Source organism: Bos taurus, chromosome 25, assembly GCF_002263795.3.
Source record: "Bos taurus isolate L1 Dominette 01449 registration number 42190680 breed Hereford chromosome 25, ARS-UCD2.0, whole genome shotgun sequence".
In the NCBI taxonomy this organism is placed as follows: Eukaryota; Metazoa; Chordata; class Mammalia; order Artiodactyla; family Bovidae; genus Bos; species Bos taurus.
Genome location: NC_037352.1, coordinates 39,738,774 through 39,759,657, shown reverse-complemented (window position 1 = coordinate 39,759,657; position 20,884 = coordinate 39,738,774). Strand labels below are relative to the sequence as shown.

At 48.3% G+C, this 20,884-nt stretch overlaps 1 protein-coding gene across 4 annotated transcripts in view; it reads left to right on the top strand.

The window, feature by feature from the left end:
* SDK1 (sidekick cell adhesion molecule 1) overlaps nucleotides 1–20,884 on the top strand; it is a 746,454-nt gene that overhangs the window by 439,353 nt on the left and 286,217 nt on the right. For all 4 annotated transcript variants that reach the window (XM_024985294.2, XM_059881629.1, XM_059881630.1 and 1 more), the window contains exon 5: nucleotides 14,421–14,554. In XM_024985294.2, the coding sequence (XP_024841062.1) occupies nucleotides 14,421–14,554 (134 nt within the window). The remainder of the gene's footprint in view (nucleotides 1–14,420; nucleotides 14,555–20,884) is intronic.

Here is a 20,884-nt window from a genome sequence, read left to right as displayed (position 1 = left end):
CTAGTGAGTTAGCTTTTTACATCAAGTGGCCAAAGTATTGGAGCCTCAGCTTCAGTCCTTCCAATGAGTATTCAGAGTCGATTTCCTTCAGTATTGACTGGTTTGATCTCCTTGCAGTCCAAGGGACTCTCGAGAGTCTCCCCAGTACTGCAGTGCCTTCCCCTAGGAGTGCCCAATTGCCCGGCCCCATTTGTTGAAAAGACCCCTTCCTCCGTTCAGTTATGCTGTCACCTTTCTCAAGAGTCAGCGGCCGGACTTGTATCAGTGCTCTCTGGGCTCTCTAGTGTACTCTGTTGACTGAAGTGTCTGTTCATCTGTCAGCACCGCTGTTCTGGTAACTGTGTTATGCAGTAAATCTTGGCATTGGATACAGTAATTCTTCCTACTTTTTAAAAATTGCTTTAACCATTCTAATTTCTTAATCTTCCATATTAATTTTAGAAATATCTTTCCTACATCTCCAAAACTATTTCTTGGATTTTGATAGAAATTACATTAAGCCTATAGACCTGTTTGGAGAGCACTAACATTTTTACTTTTTCAGTCTATGAACTCAGTATGTCTTTTCATTTATTTAGAACTTTGTTTTCTTTCTTCAGTGTTTGTGGAGTTTTTTGCATAGGAATCCTGTATATATTTTCATTTTCACATGAGTATTTCTGTTGAGCAGCTATAAGTGGTGTTACATTTTTAATTTTGACTTTTGTGTTTGTTGCTGTTATACAGAAATATAATTGGTTTTTGTGCTTATCTCACATCCTGACGCCTTTGCAGAACTCACTTATTAATTCCACGGGTTGTTTTTGTGTTTGTCTCTGTCGATTTCTGGGTATTTTCCATGCAGACTGTGCTATCTGCAGATCGAGACGGCTTACGTCTTCTTTTCTGATTTTCGTGCTGTCTTATTTGTCTTGTTTGTTTTGTTAATGTTTATGTATTTATTTACGACTGTGCTGCGTCTTCATGCATGCTGTCTTACCGATGTCAAATCGTGCCCTTTTAAGGCAGTGAAAGCATCTTCAGGTTGATTCCTGAGTCCTTTCCATCGACCTCGTCTTGGTTGTTTCCTCCCCGTGTGACACCAGATGCTCAAGGCTCGTCTTGTACATGTCCTGCCCCAGCTCCACCGTTAACCATTTCTCCAGCAGGCCCTGGTTCCCTTTCGTGGGAGCAGCGTTTGGGGACCACAGTCTGGCTTAGGGATTGGAGCCAGCACTTTAGGCCGTTGCGGTAGACACGCCCGACCTCAGCCCCTGCTGGAGTGCGGAGCCCGAGAAGCCCTCCCTTGTCCTCTCTGACCTCACCTTCCAGGACGGGCGTGTGGTCGTTTGTCAGACGAGTAAGTAAATGAATGAGTGAGTGAATGAACACTCGAGTGAAACACATCTCATGTAATCCCTACTTGATGGCAAAGCAAAAAATATAATACAGCCATCCAAAAAAGAAGTATTGTCAAAGCAACTAAAATCACTGCCAGCCTCTCCAGAAATTACAGACAGGCGGCACGCAGACTTCACTTCCCATCCACCCTTCCCCCCCACCCCCGTGCCCCTGTCTCCAGCCGGCCGCTTCCCCGCCCTCCCCTCTGGGTCAGTTCTGGATTTCCAGTTCTCTTCTCAGTGTGAAGCCCCCAGGCCCTGCTCCTCTAGGGCTCTGCTGTTACCCCAGACAGCTCAAGAAGACCCTGAAGTAAAGACACAGGGAGATCATAAATGCTTTTGATTAAAAGTCTTCTCTTTTATTCTCATCACAAATAAATGATAAACGCTGCCAACATTCTGTCAGAGGAAGCTCTGAATCAGTCTTGCCATAAATTTGAATTTGTCTAATAATGGGAAGTGTGTTGAATATTTTACAGTGCCAGGCCCTATGCTTAGCGTGCACTCATACACACACACACACACACACACACACTTTAAACTCACTTTATTCAATGTATATAGCAACCCTGTGAGCTGGGTAGGGAATCTCTCATTTCAGAAGTGAAAAAACTAGAGCCCAGAAAACTGAAGTTTTTCTATTGTTGCTGTAACATATTACCACAAACCTAGTGTCTTAACAGGGCTCAACTGATGGCTCAGATGGTAGAGTCCGCCTGTAATGCAGGAGACTGGGGTTCAATTCCTGAGTCAGGAAGATCCCCTGGAGAAGGGAATGAAGTTTTCCTGTCTTACAGCTCTGAGGGTCAGAAGGTTGAAACTGGCCCCACTGGCTAAAATCAAGGTGTCGGTAGGGCTGTGTTCTCTGGAGGGTCCTGGGCTTTTCCAGCTTCTGGGGCACCTGCGTTCCGTGCTCTGGCCCCTTCCTCCATATTCAGAGCCCCTCGCATCACACCTCCAGATGTCTCCCTGGCTCGGATGCGCCTGACTCGTTTCACTTTTAAGATCCCGTGTGATTACGTGGACCCACCTGGAGAGTCCACCATCATCTCCCTGTGTCAAGATTCTTAATTTAGCTGCATTTGCAAAGTCCCTTTGCCGTGCGAGGTACCGTGTTTAAAGGTTTGGGGGTTAGGACGTGGCCATCTTTGAGGCCACTGTCCTGCAACCCAGAGGAGGGTCACACAGCAGGCGCGTGGCGCAGGTGGGCTGCGTGTTCACCTCTCCTTAGCTCTCCTTCCAGCAAAGGTGCCCTCTCCTTAGGAAAGCCCTGAGGTCTTCACCTCTGCCACTCTGTGAGTGTTGCCTGAGGTCTTCCATTGTGTTGGAAGCTTCTGCCTGGCTCATCGAATCACTCTGGGCCAGGGTGCTAGTTACACGGGGCTTGTGGTGAACCTGGGGGACCTTTGAGAAATGCGGCCGGGGGCCAGGAGCAAATGCATCAGCACCCAGCCAACCCCAGCGTGGCTCCGCGGAGACGAACGGAGGTGACTGCTTTCGTGCTGTGGTGCTGTGTTTGTCACAGAAATGAGCCGCGAGATCAGTAACGGCAGCAAGAAGTGGAGGCGGTTGGGAGAAGTGGCTGTTGTCTCTTTCTATTTTTATCCACTTTCCTCCTGTTTATGTGCGTTGGGGTGTCTAGGCGCTGTGAGTGATGTCACCTAAAGACACACGCCGCCTGCATCTCACAGGTGTGTGTCATGGTTCATAATGTTTCCAGTTCACTCAGACTTTCCCGAAATGGCCCTCTTTACAGTATTTATGGCTAGACCCTGGGCAGATCACCATTTACCCAGACGCGTCTCAAGTCCCCGGCGCGTTTTCTCATTTTAGATGCATTCTAATGCCCCAAACAAAGGCTATTTAAGCTTTTCTGGGGAGGGTCCAAAGTAGATAGTTCTTGAGAAAAAACATTCGGTCTCCCCAAGGGAAAGAGCGTTTTCACGAACTGTCGTGACCCAGCCGGGCCCCCTGCCCCTGCCTCTTGTTTCCAGGGCTGACGGCTGTGACCCAGAGGACACGGGAACTTCCGCAACTGTGACCGAGAAGGCCTGGCCTTAGGCCTTCCAGGATAGGAAAGGGGGCCCCTCCCCTCCAGCCTACACTCCTCGGGGCACGGGGCTCCCACGGGGGTCCAGAGCATCACAGAACCGCTGTCCTCCCAGTGGGTGTGGGTGCCGGCACGGCCCCCGTCCAGCGGTCACAGCTCCACTCCACTGCATCACCGCTTCCACCAGGACTGCCGTATGCCAGGCGCCAGCTTAGCCACCAGGGGGCCAGACAGGAGTCCTAGAGAGGTGCGGTGGGGGCTAGAGGGATGGAGACAGAGAGAGAAAGCGAGAGCGGCCCAGGACGCAATAGTGAGACGCCCCAGACAGCACTTTGCCCCAGGACCGAGGCTGGCCTCCCGGTCTGGGCGGAGGGCAGGTGGCATAGCCTGGGGTGAGGGGCCTTGAGCAAGGACTGCATCAGGGTGGGGGGCTGGAGGGTGCTGGCTTAGCATCTTGGCTCTTCCCTTTTCTTTGGAAAGGCTATTTCACCCCTAAGAGCCTCTGTTTCTGCCTGTAGCATGGGCATCGTAACCAGTTTGGAGTGTGGAGTGTGTGCCAGCTGTGGTACTAATTGTTTGTAGACCCAATCTCACTTGTCTCTCACACCTACACTGGGAAGAGGGGGCATCAGGATTGTGCCGCCCAGCAGACGGGCAGCTTGCTCAGTGCCACAGGGGTGTCAGAGGAGTCCCGCTCTGCACCCACACCAGGGCTGCTCACCCCCGGCAGCCGGGAGGATGAGGTAAACGGTGCCTGCAGACTCAGCCCCGGGCAGGCCCACAGCAGGTGCCCAGAGGGGAGATGCAAGGGAGCTTCCTGGTCCTTCAGGGACCCACGGGCACCCAGGGAGAGAGAGGAACAGGGCGACGACTTGGGAGTCAGCCCTCAGGGGCACTGTTAAGACAGCCAGGCTCGCCCCTGCTGAGACGGGACGCAAAGCACCCTGTCAGAGCTCTGAGGATGCCAGCATCCGTCTGCCCACTGTGCTGCTGCTCAGCTGGTTCTCTTATGGCACCTGTGGACTCCCTCTGGCCCCACGGCCCCCACCGGCCTGCGAAGGGGCACAGTGACCTCTCCAGAGAATTTGGTGTAAGGGCCCAGGGTGTTAAATATCTCCCGACCTTGTTTATGAATTAGCTGCTCTCTGTTGAAAGTTTGCCACTTCCCTGCATGTGTCAGAGCCTGCGTGTAATGCAGACGTCTCATGGGCCCCTGAGGAGGTGGAGAACAGCAGACATTGTGCTCACACACTGCTGCTTACGCACAATGGTAGTTTCCAGAAGGAAAGGAAGTTACAAGAGAATCGGGTTGTCTTCCCGGTTAACTTCCCCTTTGCCGTCGAGGGCGTTGTGTCCTTGAGCGTGAGGGTCTCGCCCTGGAGTTTGGGGAGCAGTGCCTCCGGGCCGCTGTCGCTGAAGATCCGCTGCAGCACTTGAGGCTCTGCGCAAAGCTCTGTCCCTTAATAACTACAGAGGTGGACAAAGAGTAGACCACCTTTGTGATAAGCTGGTTCTTTAAAGAGGAGCTAACGCTGCGGCCGACTTGAAAGGCAGAGGCATGTACAAAAGCCTGTGCCCGCTGGTGTGGTCCAGGGCCCCTCTGCCATTGTCAGGTCTTAAAGGAGAGCGCCTCTTCCACGGCCACTGCTCCACCCACTTGATCCTGCCGTGAGGACACAGTCCTGCTCGGTGGAAGCACTCGGAGCAGGGTTGAGTGCTCCGCCCACCGTGCCTTCCTCTGAAGAGAGCAGGGTGCAGAGAGGAACTGGCTCATCTGGAAGCTTCCCTGGCCAGCTGCAGGCTTTCTGGACTCCACCTGCACACAGGAACAGCTGGTTCTACCCCTCCTCTCCACACTGCCCTGGGAATGGCCCGCCTCCCCGAGCCCACACGGGATCTCTACACACCCTGCCTCGAGAATGGCCCACCTCACTGAGCCCACACGGGTCACCTCACGCCCTGCAGAGCTCTTCACCAGACGCTGTGCCCCTGGGTTGGCCACCACCCTGGTCTTCATGCTCTCTTACTTTGTGGGGAGTCTCTAACTTGGCTACTCATTAATTTTTGGCTGAATCACATACCATTTTCATTAGATCACTGCATAGCATGGACTTGCCTCAGCTCTGTCCATTATTTTTAGAGGGTCTCAGGGTAGAGGAGCCGTCACGGGTGCCCTTTTTTTCATATGCCTTTCTGTTATGTTTTCAAATGGCTTTTAGTTTGAGTGGATCTTACACTCTGTTCAGAGTATAAGATGGGTGTTTAGGACACTCTTTGGACCTAAATACCTAAAAACACACATTCCACACATTTTAAGTCTTGTTTCTTATTCTTTTTGTTTTAGCAGGAAAAAAAAAAAAGGTTGGTTGGAAATTTTTGTGCCTTGACCTCAGCACCGTTGAACCCTTCCTCTGCTGCTTCACTCTTTGTCGAATGACTGAGCACACCAGGAACTGTGCAAGGCTGTTTATTTGTGTCTGTGCTGACAACTGGTTAAAGTAACAAAAGCCCCCTGAGCATAAATTGACTAAGTTATAGATCGACTGAAATGCTTTAGAAAACTAGCTAGAAATGTTAAGAAAGCCTGTTATCAGTAAATATATTTCTGCTGGCAGAGTCCCTGATGAGATGAACCCCTCACCGTTGCATCGTCACCCTGTAATTTCCGTGTTTCTTTTCCGTGTCTCCCGTCGTTCGGTGTCAGCTCCAGAGGAAAAGGGTCTGTTCTATTTGTGACACACCAACACGTGTTGAGAAGCCACCGTGGACTTTCCGGCATTAAAGTCTTGTAAAGTGGGCTTTGCCATCTGTTTCTCAGATGGGCGGACGTGTCTGAAAATGGGCTCTTCCCGGGTCTCTGCTGCATCGTGACACCTCGGCTCCCCAGCGATGGCTTTTAGGTGGTAGCGCATCAGATGGTTCATGACCTTAATCTGATGATTCCATCGCCTGGCTGTGTGTGTGTTTATAGGGAGGTCTGTGAACTAAAACTCTAGGCAGTAGTTGCTATTTAGCACCCCCACAAATAGGACAGTTGTCTGTGTTTCTCAGTTGATCACTTATTATCTGTGTGCACCACACCTGGGAGCCGGGCTCAGCGCCAGCCAACACTGACTGACTGGGTGTGTGTCGGCCTCGTGTCCCTCACTGCCTTGATTTCTGTTTCACAGGGTCCTTTCGATGTAGGTACTGTTGCTCTTGTTTCACAGATGGGAAAAAACCACCTAAGGAGCCTCGGGGAACAGTCAGGGCCAGCTCTGGTTCCAGGCCTTGCTCCATCCAGGTCAAACTTGTCTGAACATTTTTAGGGGTTCGATCCCTGGGTCAGGAAGATTCTCTGGAGAAGAAAATGGCAACCCGCTCCAGTGTTCTTGCGGAGAATCCCATGGACAGAGGAGCCTGGTGGGCTGCACCCCACGGGGTCACAAAGAGTCAGACATGACTTAACGACTGAGCTTAGCATACGGTGGCCATAGAGCAGGGCCCCTGAGTGGTCTGAGAGTAGGAAATGTTCCACAAGGCACGGGCCGTGCCGCTCACTGACCTGGTGGAGGTTTGAACGGCCCTCCCCGACTCTAGCGTCTTCCTCGCAGGTCACCTCTGGTCCTTCCCCAACCGGACAAGGCCTCACTGCACAGCCCGAGCTCTCGCGGGCCTGCAGCACTGGGTACAGCAGAGCTAAAGTCAAATCCCATTTACTCCTTGTCGTCTATCCTGGGTTTTCCTGTTCTACCAATGAACACAACTCAACTCACCACCTCTCTGGGTTTGAAATTTTGAGAAATAGGTTTCCCAAATTCTTGTTCACTTGCCTTTAAAATGTTCTTCTCGCACCCGGGGCAACCAGTGAGCAGCAAGTGTTTACATCTTGACTAAGTAAACACGTCATTCCGCTGCCTTAACATTTATTGAGTACCCAGGAACTCCTTACGGCCGACAACTTAAAAGCAATTTTAGTTCTTGTAATTGTACAAGTAAGGGAAGTTCATCAATTTACAAGTTGTCTGCCTTGAACTTGCTGTTACACAGGAAGGCTTGATATCCAGATTATCCTCAGAGCACTAAACCTCAGAACCTACCCATTAAAAAGCTGTTTAATTAAAATAGGGAATATTTTAAATGTTTCATTTTTATTTTTAAGGGTTTAAAAACTAATGTTCTGCATTTTTCTGCACTCCCAATTTAAAAAAAAAGTGTAATCGAATAACAATCGAAACCAGTCAAATGCTGCTTTAACATCTGCAATAGTAAAACCACAGACCCAGATTTATACTCTCCTCTCATGGGCAAAGTTCTTATTTTCCTGAAGCCTTGACCGAGTTTTCATCATAATGGTAGTCGCTTGGTCGTGTCTGGACTGTTTGATAAAGTGTCAATACAGATCGGTGTTTATATTACCATCTGGCTGTGTGTTAAAAAGTGTCAAAGGTCAAAATACTTATTGAGAACTAAGTATATATTTAAATTTTTTTATGAAAACAAAAAGGATGAGTTACAGTGAAAGTGTTTTTAAGGTTTATTTACTTCGCTTTGGCTGTGCTGGGGCTCCGTTGCCGTGGGCTTTTCTCTAGTTGCAGGGAGAGGGGCCACCCTTCGTCACGGTGTGCGGGCTTCTCGTTCCGGCGGCGTCCCCTGCTGCAGAGCACAGGCTGTAGGGCCGAGGGCCTCCGCGTTGCGGCGCTCAGGCTCAGGCGTGGCTGCTCTGTAGCACGCGGGCTCCTCCCCGACCAGGGATCGACCCGTGTCCCCTGCATTGGCAGGCAGATTCTTAACTACTAGACCGTTGGGGAAGCCCACGTTGAACGCTGTGATGAACGTTATGGAAATTTTGGGAAACTTGGAGCGCCTCTCTTTGCGTCCATAACCACTCTTGCTGCTGCTGCTGTTCAGTCGCTAAGTCGCGTCTGACTCTTTCATGACCCCATGGGCTGTATGTAGCCTGAGAGGCTTCTCTGTCCATGGGATTTCCTGGGCAAGAATCCTGGGGTGGGTTGCCATTTCCTTCTCCAGGGGATCTTCCTACCCAGGGATCGAACCTGAGTGTCTTTTGTCTCCTACATTGGCAGGTGGATTCTTCGCCACCGAACCACCTGAGAAGCCCCCAAACCACTCTTAGCAGTCTTGAGGGCAAATTACTAGTGTTTCCTGTTACTTCATGTGGTGTATAAATGTACCAGCTCTAAGCGCCATGGGACATGGGCAATGTGTGCCTGGTTCAGGTTGGATTCCCTCCACTCCAGTCAGGACTGGGAACTCAAATGGCTGCCCACTCCTTAGTGATACAGTTGTTTGGACCTGTCTCCATGGCAACCCAAGGGAACACAGGCCCTCGCTTTCCATTCCTGGTCTTGAGCAGGCACACCCTGGGCTGTTTGCCTCAGTGACAAACCTGGTGCTTCTGGAATTGATACAACGATGTCACTTCTCTGACAGCAGATGCTCCGTGTGGCACAGGCTGGTGTCGGGGGAAGCACACTTGACCATATTGCCACTGCCCAGCCCCCAAAACCCACGCACCACATGCATCAGCCCGGGTCTGGGAGCCGCCTCCCAGGAGCCTGTCCCCCTCAGTGTTTCTGATCGCTGCTGACAACCAAAGACCGCCAGTAGCTCCTCGGGGTTTCATCTTTCCTGAAATGGAGAATTCTTATTCTGCCCACTGCCGGGAGAACCAAGTGGAAGCCAAAGCCCTAGAGGGCTGTCCATTCTAACTGGTCTTCTTCTGCGGAACCACAGCGCTTCCTCTGTCAGGAATGTCCACTGTTAAGGGCGACTGGCCAGTGACAGCTCCCTGTGCTCAGAGTCAGTGACTGGTGTGTAAGCCTTTAGCTTCTTTTTTATGGGTCCAGCGCTCTGGTTTCCTGACTAAAGCGCATTTATTTCACCCATGCTCGACCAGGTGCCTTCATTTTTTCTTACTTTCTATATCACTGTTCCAGTACTGTGGCCACCTGATGCCAAGTGCCAGCTCACTGGAAAAGACCCTAGTGCTAGAAAAGATTGAGGGCAGGAGAAGAGGAAGAGATGGTCAGATGGCATCATCAACTCGGTGGACGTGATTTTGAGCAAACTTCAGGAGAAGTGGAGGTCAGGGAAGTTCTGTAGTCCAGGGATCACTAAGAGTCAGACGCGACCAAGTGGCTGAGCAGCAGCAGCAGCAGCAGCATGTTCCATGGCATTCAGATTATACGGTGTCACTTTGAAATTGGGAAAGACTAAGGAAATAATTTTATATTAAGCCATACATACAGTTATTTTAATAAGTTAAGGGAAGGGAAATCTCTGGCCTAATACTGTAGTTTTCCTATTAAAATCAATGTAAGTTTTAAATTAGTACTTTGGAATTACATTGTAGTGGAAGCTACGTAGTTTGTAATATGGGAAATTATTGAACTTTGCTAATTACTTAGCATACCCTGCATTCATTTTGAGATTTTTTTTTCTTTTGATAACAAAAGTGATATTTACTATGGAAAATACTTTAAAAAAAAAACAAAAATCAAAAGAACATAACTTGGAATCTTTTTACTCGGAGCTAGCCACTGACTGTTAGGGGCTTCCCAGGTGGCACTAGGGGTAAAGAACCTGCCTGCCAGTGCAGGAGATGCAAGAGACACAGGTTCAGTCTCTGGGTCGGGAAGATCCCGTGGAGGAGGGTGTGGCAACCCACTCCAGTATTCATGCCTGGAGAATCCCATGGACAGAGGAGCCTGGCGGGCTTCGATCCATAGGGTTGCAAGGAGTCAGACACAACTTACCCAGCACACAAGACAGCCACTGTTTCCATTTCACATCTGCACGTAGCTGGGCTGATATGTGGGGTTATTTCTATGCACAGAGGATACACATGCTTTAGGTTTTTTTTTTTTTTTTTACCCTCAGTTCAGTTCAGTTGCTCAGTCATGTCTGACTCTTTGTGACCCCATGGATGCAGCATGCCAGGTTTCCCTGTCCATCATCAACTCCCAGACCTTGCTCAAACTCATGACCATCGAGTCGGTGATGCCATCCAACCATCTCATCCTCTGTCGTCCCCTTCTCCTCCTGCCTTCAGTCTTTCCCAACATCAGGGTCTTTCCCAGTGAATCAGCTCTTCACATCAGGTGGCCAAAGAATTGACATTTCAGCTTCAGCATCAGTTCTTCCAATGAATATTCAGGGTTGATTTCTTTTATGATGGACTGGTTGGATCTCCTTGCAGCCCAAGGGACTCTCAAGAATCTTCTCCAACACTACAGTTCAAAACCATCAGTTCTTTGGCGCTCAGCTTTCTTTATAGTCCAACTCTCACATCCATACATGACTACCGGAAAAACCATAACTTTGACTAGACAGACCTTTTTTTGGCAAAGTAATGTCTCTGCTTTAATATGCTGTCTAGGTTGGTCGTAGCTTTTCTTCCAAGGAGAAAGTGTCTTTTAATTACATGGCTACAGTCACCATTTGCAGTGATTTTGGAGCCCAAGAAAAGAAAGTCTGCCACCGTTTGCATCATTTCCCCATCTATTTGCCGTGAAGTGATGGGACTGGATGCCATGATCTTTGTTTTTTGAATGTTGAGTTTTAAGCCAGCTTTTTCACTCTTGTCTGCTATTGTCTGTGCTGAATCTATATCAAATGTATTGCACTTCTAGTAACAGAAACCCTTACCTACTGTGTTTAAGCATGAATGACGAACATTACCTCGTGAAGCGGGAAGTCCAGGGATAAGAGGCCTGCAGGACAGTTCACTGGCCCCACCAGGGCCTCAAGATCAAGGACACAGGTGCTGTCCATTGTCTCTGTCCTGCCATCAACATGTCAGCCTCGTGCTAAGGTTGTTCCCGTCACGGCCATAAAATTGTCACCATGAGCATCTATCTGGGGCAGCAGGCTTCCTTGTTCACACCTAGTAGCGCGAGAAAAAGCCCGATCCCCAGCCAAGGGATGGGCGTCCTGCCCGTTAAGCTGATGAACTAACTTAGGTGTGGCCTAAGTTAGTCTGTGGCCACCCCAGACCAATGTCAGTTCAGGTCCATGCCACAGCCCGGCTGGCTGGAACCTGGTCTCCTGTGTCCGTCGCTAGAGGGAGGGACTGGAGGGCACCAGCTGGCACAGACCAGTCTGTGTGGCGTGGCCCTCTCAGCACAGAGCTGCTGCCCCAGGGCGGGCTGTGAGGAGACGCTGGACATCAGCCCACCTGGTGACCTCACGTCACCACTGAATATTTTATGAACAAGTGTAAGAGTTGTATTAAAGGATCACGTCGGTCACTTTCTCATCATTACATTCAGGCTGTGGGCTAGCTTGCACTGATTCTCACAGTCCCAGCCTTCCTCCTGACTTGTTCACATGCTCCCTCCCCTTGGGGTTGGAAGGGCGGCCACCGGCACGCCCCCCTGGCACAGTCCTTCGGCTGGGCTCATGGGGAGCTCGGGTCCCCTGGCAGCTCCTCACTGCCTTGAACGAAGCCGGGGTGGCAGGCCTGCTGCTGGGAGCGGGGCTGGCTTGACTCCTCATCATGTGGCTGCCTGGGGAGGCTTGGGCACCACCCCAAATTCAGGATCTCCCAGGAAAGAGGACCCAGAGCATGGACGCCTGGTACCCGCTCCAGTCTTTAAAGATGGTCTTCTTCTTAAGCATTACAACCGTCACCAGAGTTGTGAATGAGTTGAATGTTGTTAGATATTTTAGTTTTCATTTAAAAATCAGTTCCTTTTGTATAAGTGCTCTGTTCAGAAAGAGTTGAATAGGCAGGGACAAAGTCTTCTGGGGAACTGACCCTTATTAATGTAATGTTCTGTAAAGTTTGGGAATTTTTGTGGTGTTCTTTTTGGCAATAGATACATTTCTCTTCACAAGTTTTGACTTTGCTACAGAAATTTAAAGCTAGAAGAAAAAATGAGCTTATAGATATAAATTATAATAGACGTAAACTTTAATATTTCTATTCTTTATGTACTTTTTTATTTTCAGTACCCTTGAAACAATGTCATAAATAATACAGAGAATTAATGGATATATTTTGGAGAATAATTCTGAGGAATAATAGGCATATTTGAAATTACTATTGCAAAAATCAGATGTTAAAGAAAAAAAGTTATGATGTATTCAGTTTTAAAATTGTACTATTAAATGTGAAACTTCATGTGTAATAAATAATTCTTATTTAATTTTAGGTGCCAGTGTAACATATACTAAAATAAAATGGAACAATTTCCATGGTTCTATAAAGGAATCTATAAAGGAGTTATAAATAATTATAGTAAAGCTTTTGTGAAATATTTTTATGGGACTAAAAATTGAAAACGTCTTAATAGGGAAATTTTCTTAAATGAGAAATGGGGTAAGTTAGTCATAGAGACCTCAAATCTAATATATCCTATGGGAACCATGAATAAGCAGTAACTTCTTAAGATAATCTTAAAAAGTGTCTGAAAATCAAGAGATTTCGAAAAAGGTTTTTGGAGGTAGCAGGAAGAAAAAGATGATTGTTATGTTAAAATTTCTCATGGGAAGTTATTTATTTTGCATGTTTTTTGATGTTACTGGAATAGAGATCTCAGTTTACCTGAATCTGGAAGGGCTGTGACTATGTAGGATTAAAAGCGAACAAATAAAACTGTTCACCATAGAGTCACACAGTTTTGGGAGGTGATATAATCCACTCCAGCGTCCCAGGATTTTTCTAGTGTTTTGAACATGAGGGCGTAGGCTGGAGGACATTCGGTGCTCAGACTGTGAAGAAAGCGCTCTTCAGCAGACAAGGAAACCATCACTTACCTTTGTGTTTTTTTGTTTTTTAACACAGGGTCTTACCGCCTCCCAACCTCCTTAACTAGTAAAAAGAATACAGAACTATAACATGGGCAAAGCATACCCATTTAATGAAAGGTTGCTCGGATTTATGAAATTTTTGTCTTTATTGCTTTTCTTCTTCTTCTTTTAAATAAGGGTAAGAGTCTGTATGGGGTATGGTTGGCAGAGCACCAGTCTATATGTGAGAAGACTTAGTCCTCCCTCTGGCATCGTCACCTTGCTGGGTTACCTTGATTGTTGTTCAGTCTCTCAGTTGTATCCGACTCTTTTTGACCCCATGGACTGCAGTACTCCAAGCTTCCCTGTCCTTCACCATCTCCGAGAGCTTCCAAACTCATCTCCCAAACTCATGTCCATTGAATCAGCGATGCCATCTAACCATCTTGTCCTCTGTTGTCCCCTTCTCCTGCCTTCAGTCTTTCCCAGCATCAGGGTCTTTTCCAGTGAGTTGGCTCTTTGCATCAGGTGGCTAAAGTATTGGAGCTTCAACTTCAGCATCAGGCCTTCCAATGAATATTCAGGATTGATTTCCTTTAGGATTGACTAGTTTGATCTCCTTGCAGTCCAAGGGACTCTCAAGAGTCTTCTTAATCACCCCAGTTCGAAAGTATCAGTTCTTCGGGGATCAGCCTTCTTTATGGTCCAACTCTCACATCCGTACATGACTACTGAAAAAACCATAGCTTTGACTAGACGGACCTTTGTCGGCAAAGCGATGCCTCTGTGTTACCTTGGACAAACAACATAACCTCTCTGATCCTTGGTTTTCTCATTTCTAAAGAGAAGGTGTGCGGGTCAGATGTGTCCCAGGGGTTCCTTTTCACCGTAGGACTGGAGTATATGAGGAGTCAGGGATGATGGCCTAGAGGAACCTCTGAGTGTGACAAGCCCTGGGTGTGTGTGTTCCAAAGGCTGTCTTCCCACAGCTGGGGGAGGTGGCATCTGGGGCTCCCAGACCCCTGCCCGGCAGGAGCGAGTGCATCGTTGGACCGAGGAGGCTCGGCCTCCGCCTCATTCCTTAGGTCAGCCTGGGGATTCGTTTCTGTCCTTCCAGATCTTGTTTTAACCTAAAAAACAAAAAACAAAACCCAACTGTGGACGTTCCTTTGCAGTTGGCCTGGTGACTTAACGTGCTTTGCAGAGAAGTTCTGTGGGTGGGCCTTGACCCTGTCCTTTCCTCTCCCCTGACGCAGAGCCATCACACTGGAGAACCAGCTGGTGATCCTGGCAGCGGCGGCCAGCGACGCGGGGGCCTACTACGTGCAGGCGGTCAACGAGAGAAACGGGGAGAACAAGACCAGCCCGCCCGTGCACCTGAGCATAGCCAGTGAGTGCCCGGCCCGCACGGCCACGGGGGCGGGTGACGCTGGGCGCGGCGATGCCGCGACTCACGGGCAGGGCTGTGCAGCAAGTCTCGCCTCTCTGGCTGGTGGTTATGGTTCAGGGTTGATCCATTGTCTATAGCTGCTTTCCTTGAAGTGACTGGCAGGAAATGTGAACCCGACCAGTAATTGTAAATGCAAGATCTTATTTATTTGGGGGAACTTAAAGACAAAAATTTTTTTTTTGCTTTGGTACTCTGTTAACGTATATGTTTTTTAAGAACAGAACATCTTGGGGCTTATAAGGAGTCGTATCCATGAAACTTATATGGGACGAGATTAGGCCACAGGTTGTGTTCTTTTACTTTAATTTTTAAAAAACCTTTGAGAAAATGCAGATATTAAGTTTTGTTAAAATTAGGAGTGTATCTTAAGAATAACTAAAAGCATGGATCATGAAGAAAATGCACACATGTCACAGTTAAATGTTCAGTTTATTTAAGGAAGTTTTAGTTTGAAGCAACTTAGTTTACATATTTGGCCTTCGAAAGAAGGCTCCAAAAATTGTCCGTCCAAGAGCTGATTGCCAGAGAAGTGGGGAATGATTAGAAGCGAGAACTTGGAGCCGAAAGAGATCAAAGGTAAGTCTCAGAAGTGCCACCAATGTCTGCAGCGAGAAGCTTCATGGTCGGAAAGGCAGGGACTGTGCTGTTGAGAAAACACAGCTGGAAGATGGTTGTGGAAAATTTCAGAATACTATGATCACATCATAATAGAGTGAGTTAAGTAACTTTGTCTGTATAGTGGTAGATTTCATCTTTTTACAAAGCTCTTTGGAGGAATGGCTTTCCCCTTCGGTGGTTTTGTGTCATAGATGAGCTCGACCACAGCGTCTGCCTCACCTGGTCCCCAATGATGCAGTTGCTTTAGGCCCAGCACAGCTCCTGGGAGAGTGTAGCCAGCACCGGGGTCAGGAGGCAGCGGGCATTAACCGAGTGTGCCCTCACCTGCCCTGCACGTGCCCAGCAAGTGCTCCCAGGGGGCCACCACCCTGTCGTCAGCACCGTAATTCCTGGGAGTTGAGTCCTCAGCTCCAGACCACAGATGGTGCAGGTCTGGCCTTCAGTGGGGCCTCTTCGGGCTGTGGAGAGCTGTGTCCACTGATTCGACATTGGGCTCACAACATCCAATGTGCGTTGCTCTGCTGTTTAAAGGACCCCGTGAACCAAGAATCACAGCAGTAAAAAATGCGATTTATGAAGACTTTTCAATACTAATCGGAGAAGGCAATGGTACCCCACTCCAGTACTCTTGCCTGGAAAATCCCATGGATGGAGGAAACTGTGTTATTAAGTAGACTGTGATAATTAGTTATTTCCAACTTACATCATTAGAGCCATTTATTCTGTTTAGCAAATCTGATTCAACACTCACTTGTAAAGTATGTACTAGGCTAATAAAAATAGGTCAGATTAGTAGAATTCTGAGTCAGAAACAAAAAATTGACCTTAGTCTATTGGGGGTGGGGGGTGCTGCACAGATATTCTGGTTAACTTGATGCCGACCTCGCAAAGTTCTGAAACAGCCACACCCAGGAGTTTCCTATGGGGCCGGAAAATGAGCCAATACAGTGGGTTTGCAGGTTGCCATGCTAACACAGTACCAAGCCTTAGATAATTAGAATATGTAAATTTTTTAATAATTTCAGTGTCTAACCAAGAAGCATTTTAGAAGCAGCTCATAAATATTATAATTAACTGCCTTGCATTTTGTTCCATGTGTATTTTTATCTTTTTGTTGGCACCAGGTAAAATGTGTAGAAGGTGAGATGTAAGGATGTGATGGTATGCACAGACTCATCCTAAGTCTTAGGAGAAGATCTGCATTCTGTCTGCTTTTGTGTTCCTTGCTGTTTATGGGGACCAGATAGAATGTAACAAGTAAGGAGACGGAGGAGACAACCATGTTTTAATTCTTGAGTGAACTGGCCTGTTGACGTATTTCCCTAAAAGTTAAATGGCACCCAATCATGCATTTTCTCACTGGAGTTCTATTTAGAAAACCTCTAAAGATCAGAAGTCTTGATAAATCTGCAGAAAACCCCAGAATTGCTTGTTTATTTATTTTTACTATTATTTATTTCTGTTTTAAAATTTTGGACCGTGCTCTGCAGCTGGTGGGATCTTCGTTTCCTGACCAGAGATGGAACCCCCCCACCCTGCAGTGGAGGCTCAGAGTCCTAACCACGGGCCCCCCAGTGGACGCCAGGGAAGGCCCCAGAGTGACTGCTCAGGTGTTTCTCCTCTCTGGACTGTGGGGACACTGTGGGGGTGGGGGGACCCCTGCCAGCACCATGAGAAATACGGAGGGTGCATCACCTCCACCGGATTTATTATGGGATTATAAATAATGAATAAAATTAAAATTATAGAAAAAGTAAACTCCATAAATTTATTATGAAACACTCTTGAGACCTGTTCACGCAGACAGTAAGATGCAGTGTGTTCTTCAGACCTAGACATCTTTTTTCCTCTGATGTAGGCTTCTTAAAAATACCAAACAAGATTGATGAAAAATTTTAGAAACTTGCCAGCCAGCATTTCTGGAGAATCTAAAGATATTACACCCAATTATCATTTAACGATGATAAATTTTCCCTTGGCATCAGGAGAATAAAGTAGGGAACCTTTCTGTAGTGAATCTGATCAAGGTGGTAGGCTGCTGGCAATTAAATTCCTGGTGGCTTGCACTGTAATTAACTTAAAAGTGGAGAGAGCCACACAGCCCACCGCTTGTTTGCAGTCATCATACTAAACTGTTCCTGTTGCTGGGACAGCCTGGCGTCCAGCTGGAGCAGCTCCCAGGCCGGCCGTGCCTGGACCCACCCAAGTGAGCGATCCCCTATCACCCGGCCGGCAGGAGGAGACGCTGTGTTTCCCCGCACAGTAACCTTACCACCACCTCAGTGGCTGAATACTTTGGCTACACGGGAAGCTTATAGGAAGCAAAAAGGTTGAGATTAAAAATAAAATTTTGAGGCAGCACAGCAATCCGAGTGGCCGTGCAGCCCGACCGTGGTACCCCCGCTGCTCCCCGCCCTGCCCCTGCACGTGGTTAAGAGGGTAAGTCACCGCGTCCTGCCGGGCGTTCCTGCCTGCCGGGAAGGGGAGGCCATCTCTGGGCTGTCCACCCCTGCTCCCGGGGAAAGCCTGCCGCGATCTCGGGGTGGATTCACTTTGAAGTTTTCACGTGATGTGAAGCCAGCAGATGTTAAGGACGTAGGTGGACCGCTGAAGCACGCTGCATGAATTTTTCATGGCCGACTCCCGCAGCTCAGGTGCACGCCAGGAAAAGAACGGGCTGTGCTCGCCTGAGAGGACGCGTTTCCAGTCTGAGGGCAAACCCAGGCAAGCTCCATACACCTGTCAAGCCACGCTCGGCTTTCCCTTTGAAGATTTTACATCGACTTAACTCGTGTGGATCAGATCTTCTAAAGTGAATTAATCTGTGAATGAGAGTTTCTTTTTTAAAAAGGGAAAGATAGAGTTTAGGAGATGAGACGAGTTCTGTACAGTGATTAACCGATTATTGTTTCAACGCCCTCATACGAGCCTTAGACACATCATTAGCTCTGACCTAATCTTCAGAATGTCCAGCATAATGAGACTCTCTGCTGGGCACGAAGCTTAGATTAGGAAAGAAACGACTGCTCTCTCCTTCCTGCTTTTCTCACCTCTCTCATTTTAATGTCTCCTCTTCAAACAGCGTTTGCAGATAGGATATCATTTCAGCTGATGCTCCTTGAGGCTGGCAAACCCTTGCTTTTAATTCTGAAGCCCACTTAACACTCTTTTGTCCTCTATAATGCTAATTTAACCGCAGCCCTCGTATACAGTTAGCAGTTGAAAGTGAATTCCTGAGAATAATGTCTGCGAGCATTCGTCCGAGAGGACTGCCCTGTACAGCATGGCTTTCGTGTGCCCGGATAAACTTCCGTCTTACTTTCTTCGTGCCTCTAACACCACAGGCAGAGAGGGACCTTTCAGCATGCGGCTTTCTCTTGTTCTTTGACGTGGGCTGGATGCCCAAAGTGATAGGAATGATTTGAAATGTTTTTAGAAAGCAATCTGGAGGTAGTGTCTTATTACAAACGACCAATTTCAGATCCAGCGATGACTTTATAGGTTACATGGTACCTCACCGCCAGAATGTTCAGAAACATAAAAACAGGAAGTGTCCTTCACAGTAGAATTTAATCATTGAGCTTGTGCGTGCTGAGTCACTTCAGTTGTGACCCCATGGACTGCAGCCTGATGTGTGCACACTGAGCTGTGCTGAGGAATGAGCATGTATCATACCAACAGGTGAGGTACAGGAAGGTGAAGAACACGGTATCTTGAGTATCCTGCAAATCGTGACGGCGTCATTCCATCTTCAGTTCGTGTCTCAGGACACAAGATACACTTGGTGAATGGAAACCCATATTTTGCTCGGTCCTCCTGATAGTGTTCAGTTCTCTGGACAGGCTCTTCAACATCTGACTGCGGAGGGCGTTTGTCCTGGAACGTGGCTGATGAAGGGCTCGGGTGTCGATGTTGCCATTTGTATTTCTGTCTCCCTTGCTAGGCTTGTAACTCAGATCTGTGACTTCCCCCCAGGGGTACTTGTATCCAGTTGTCTACCCTGTCAGAGTTAGTTTAGCTAAAAATACACAAATACATGAATCCACCTACCAGGCAAAGGTGAAACCAGGGCCCACTGGAAGGTTCTGAGAGCAGATGGACGTAGGAAGGCATCCTGCCTGCCTGGAAGATGAGAGTTTTCCACCTGCCTTGGGGCGCTTGCGTGCAGTGTGTGGTGGGCCGTCACACTGGTGGACCCCCATCTGCATAGCGGCATTGACGATTAGTTCTCTTCTTACGGTTCCAGTTCAAGAACACAAGCGAGAATGCCAGTTCTGGTGTAGGTGTCCACGGTGGTGGGTGAGGTTTGGAATAAGTGTACAGCTGGGGATTCTCCGCCAGACTTGAGAAATAAAGGTCAAAGTGATTAAAAACAACGAGGCCCTGATTCTCTCCCCACGTGCACGAGACAAAGCCAGGTTGTTTTTTTGTCATCTACTCGTTTTCTCTCCATCGAATTCCCATCTTTTCTCATTCCAAGCTGTCTTCCTTTTCCCCCTCTGTGACTTATTTCAGTCTAACTTCGTCCTTGGTAAACCCTGGGGTGCTGGGTTCAAGCATGAGTTGTAATTTGCCCTCCGCTTTCAAGCACATTTGGGGTGCCCAACATCTCCACTCTCCCAAAGCAGTGCTCCTCACATGGGCTACGATGCCCCCCAGGGTGCACAGAGACTTCCCAGAGGGTGAGCAATCTGGTGTGATTCTCAGGGCAGCTGTTTCCAACTGCTTCCTCATCTTCTTTGTAAAGATCAGATCATCCTAGGGATTGATTCTCTGGTAGTCCGGTGGTTGTGACTCGGTGTTCACGCTGCCTGGGTCCAGATTCGAACCTTGGTTGGGGAGCTAAGATCCTGCAAGCCGCAGCATGGCCAATGATAATAATTAAAAATTAAAGATAAAACCCAGACCGTCCTGAGGATGCCCCAAGTGTCGGGAGACTTTTCTCACCATTGTCCCTCTCCTATGGGCGTGTGTCCCACTCTTCCTAAATCTTCAGTACAGGCGTCATCTGAGGGTACAAACTCCAGGAACCAAACAAAGGGGTAATTCTAAATGTCGGTGTCAGAACTGAGACAGTGAAGTACTCTAATAGCTGGGAAGTAAATCCTTTTATAAATCAGGTGTTTTCAATTCGCTGCTGTCTACAAAATGAGGCAAATCCCAAAGGCACTGTCAGCTGACACTTTATTATAAGCAATCTTCCGTGATCGATCGCCAAGTGACAGAAAGCCCGCTTGCTTTCAGTATGGCCAGGCATTTCCAGACCTGCAGTTTGGGGACTGCCCCGCTCTACTCAGCAAACAGTGAGTGAAAGGGGCGGTGGCTTCAGGCCATGTGTTCAAGAGCTAGCAGGCCACCTTCATGCTCCCCCTCCCCTGTGGGCCCACCATGGAGGGGCCACATGCAGATGGTGGAGCCACCAGCAGGGCAGGCTGAACCACTGCATGGAAAGAACAGCCCTGGGGAGTCACCCCAGCTACGTGAGACTCAATGTGGGTGGGAAAGGGCTTCCCATGTGGCTCAGTAGTAAAGAATCCACCTGCCAAAGCAGGAGACACGGGTTCAATCCTGGATTGGGAAGATCCCCTGAAGGAGGAGGGCATGGCAACCCACTCCAGTATTCTTGCCTGGAGAATGCTAGGCTCCCACAGA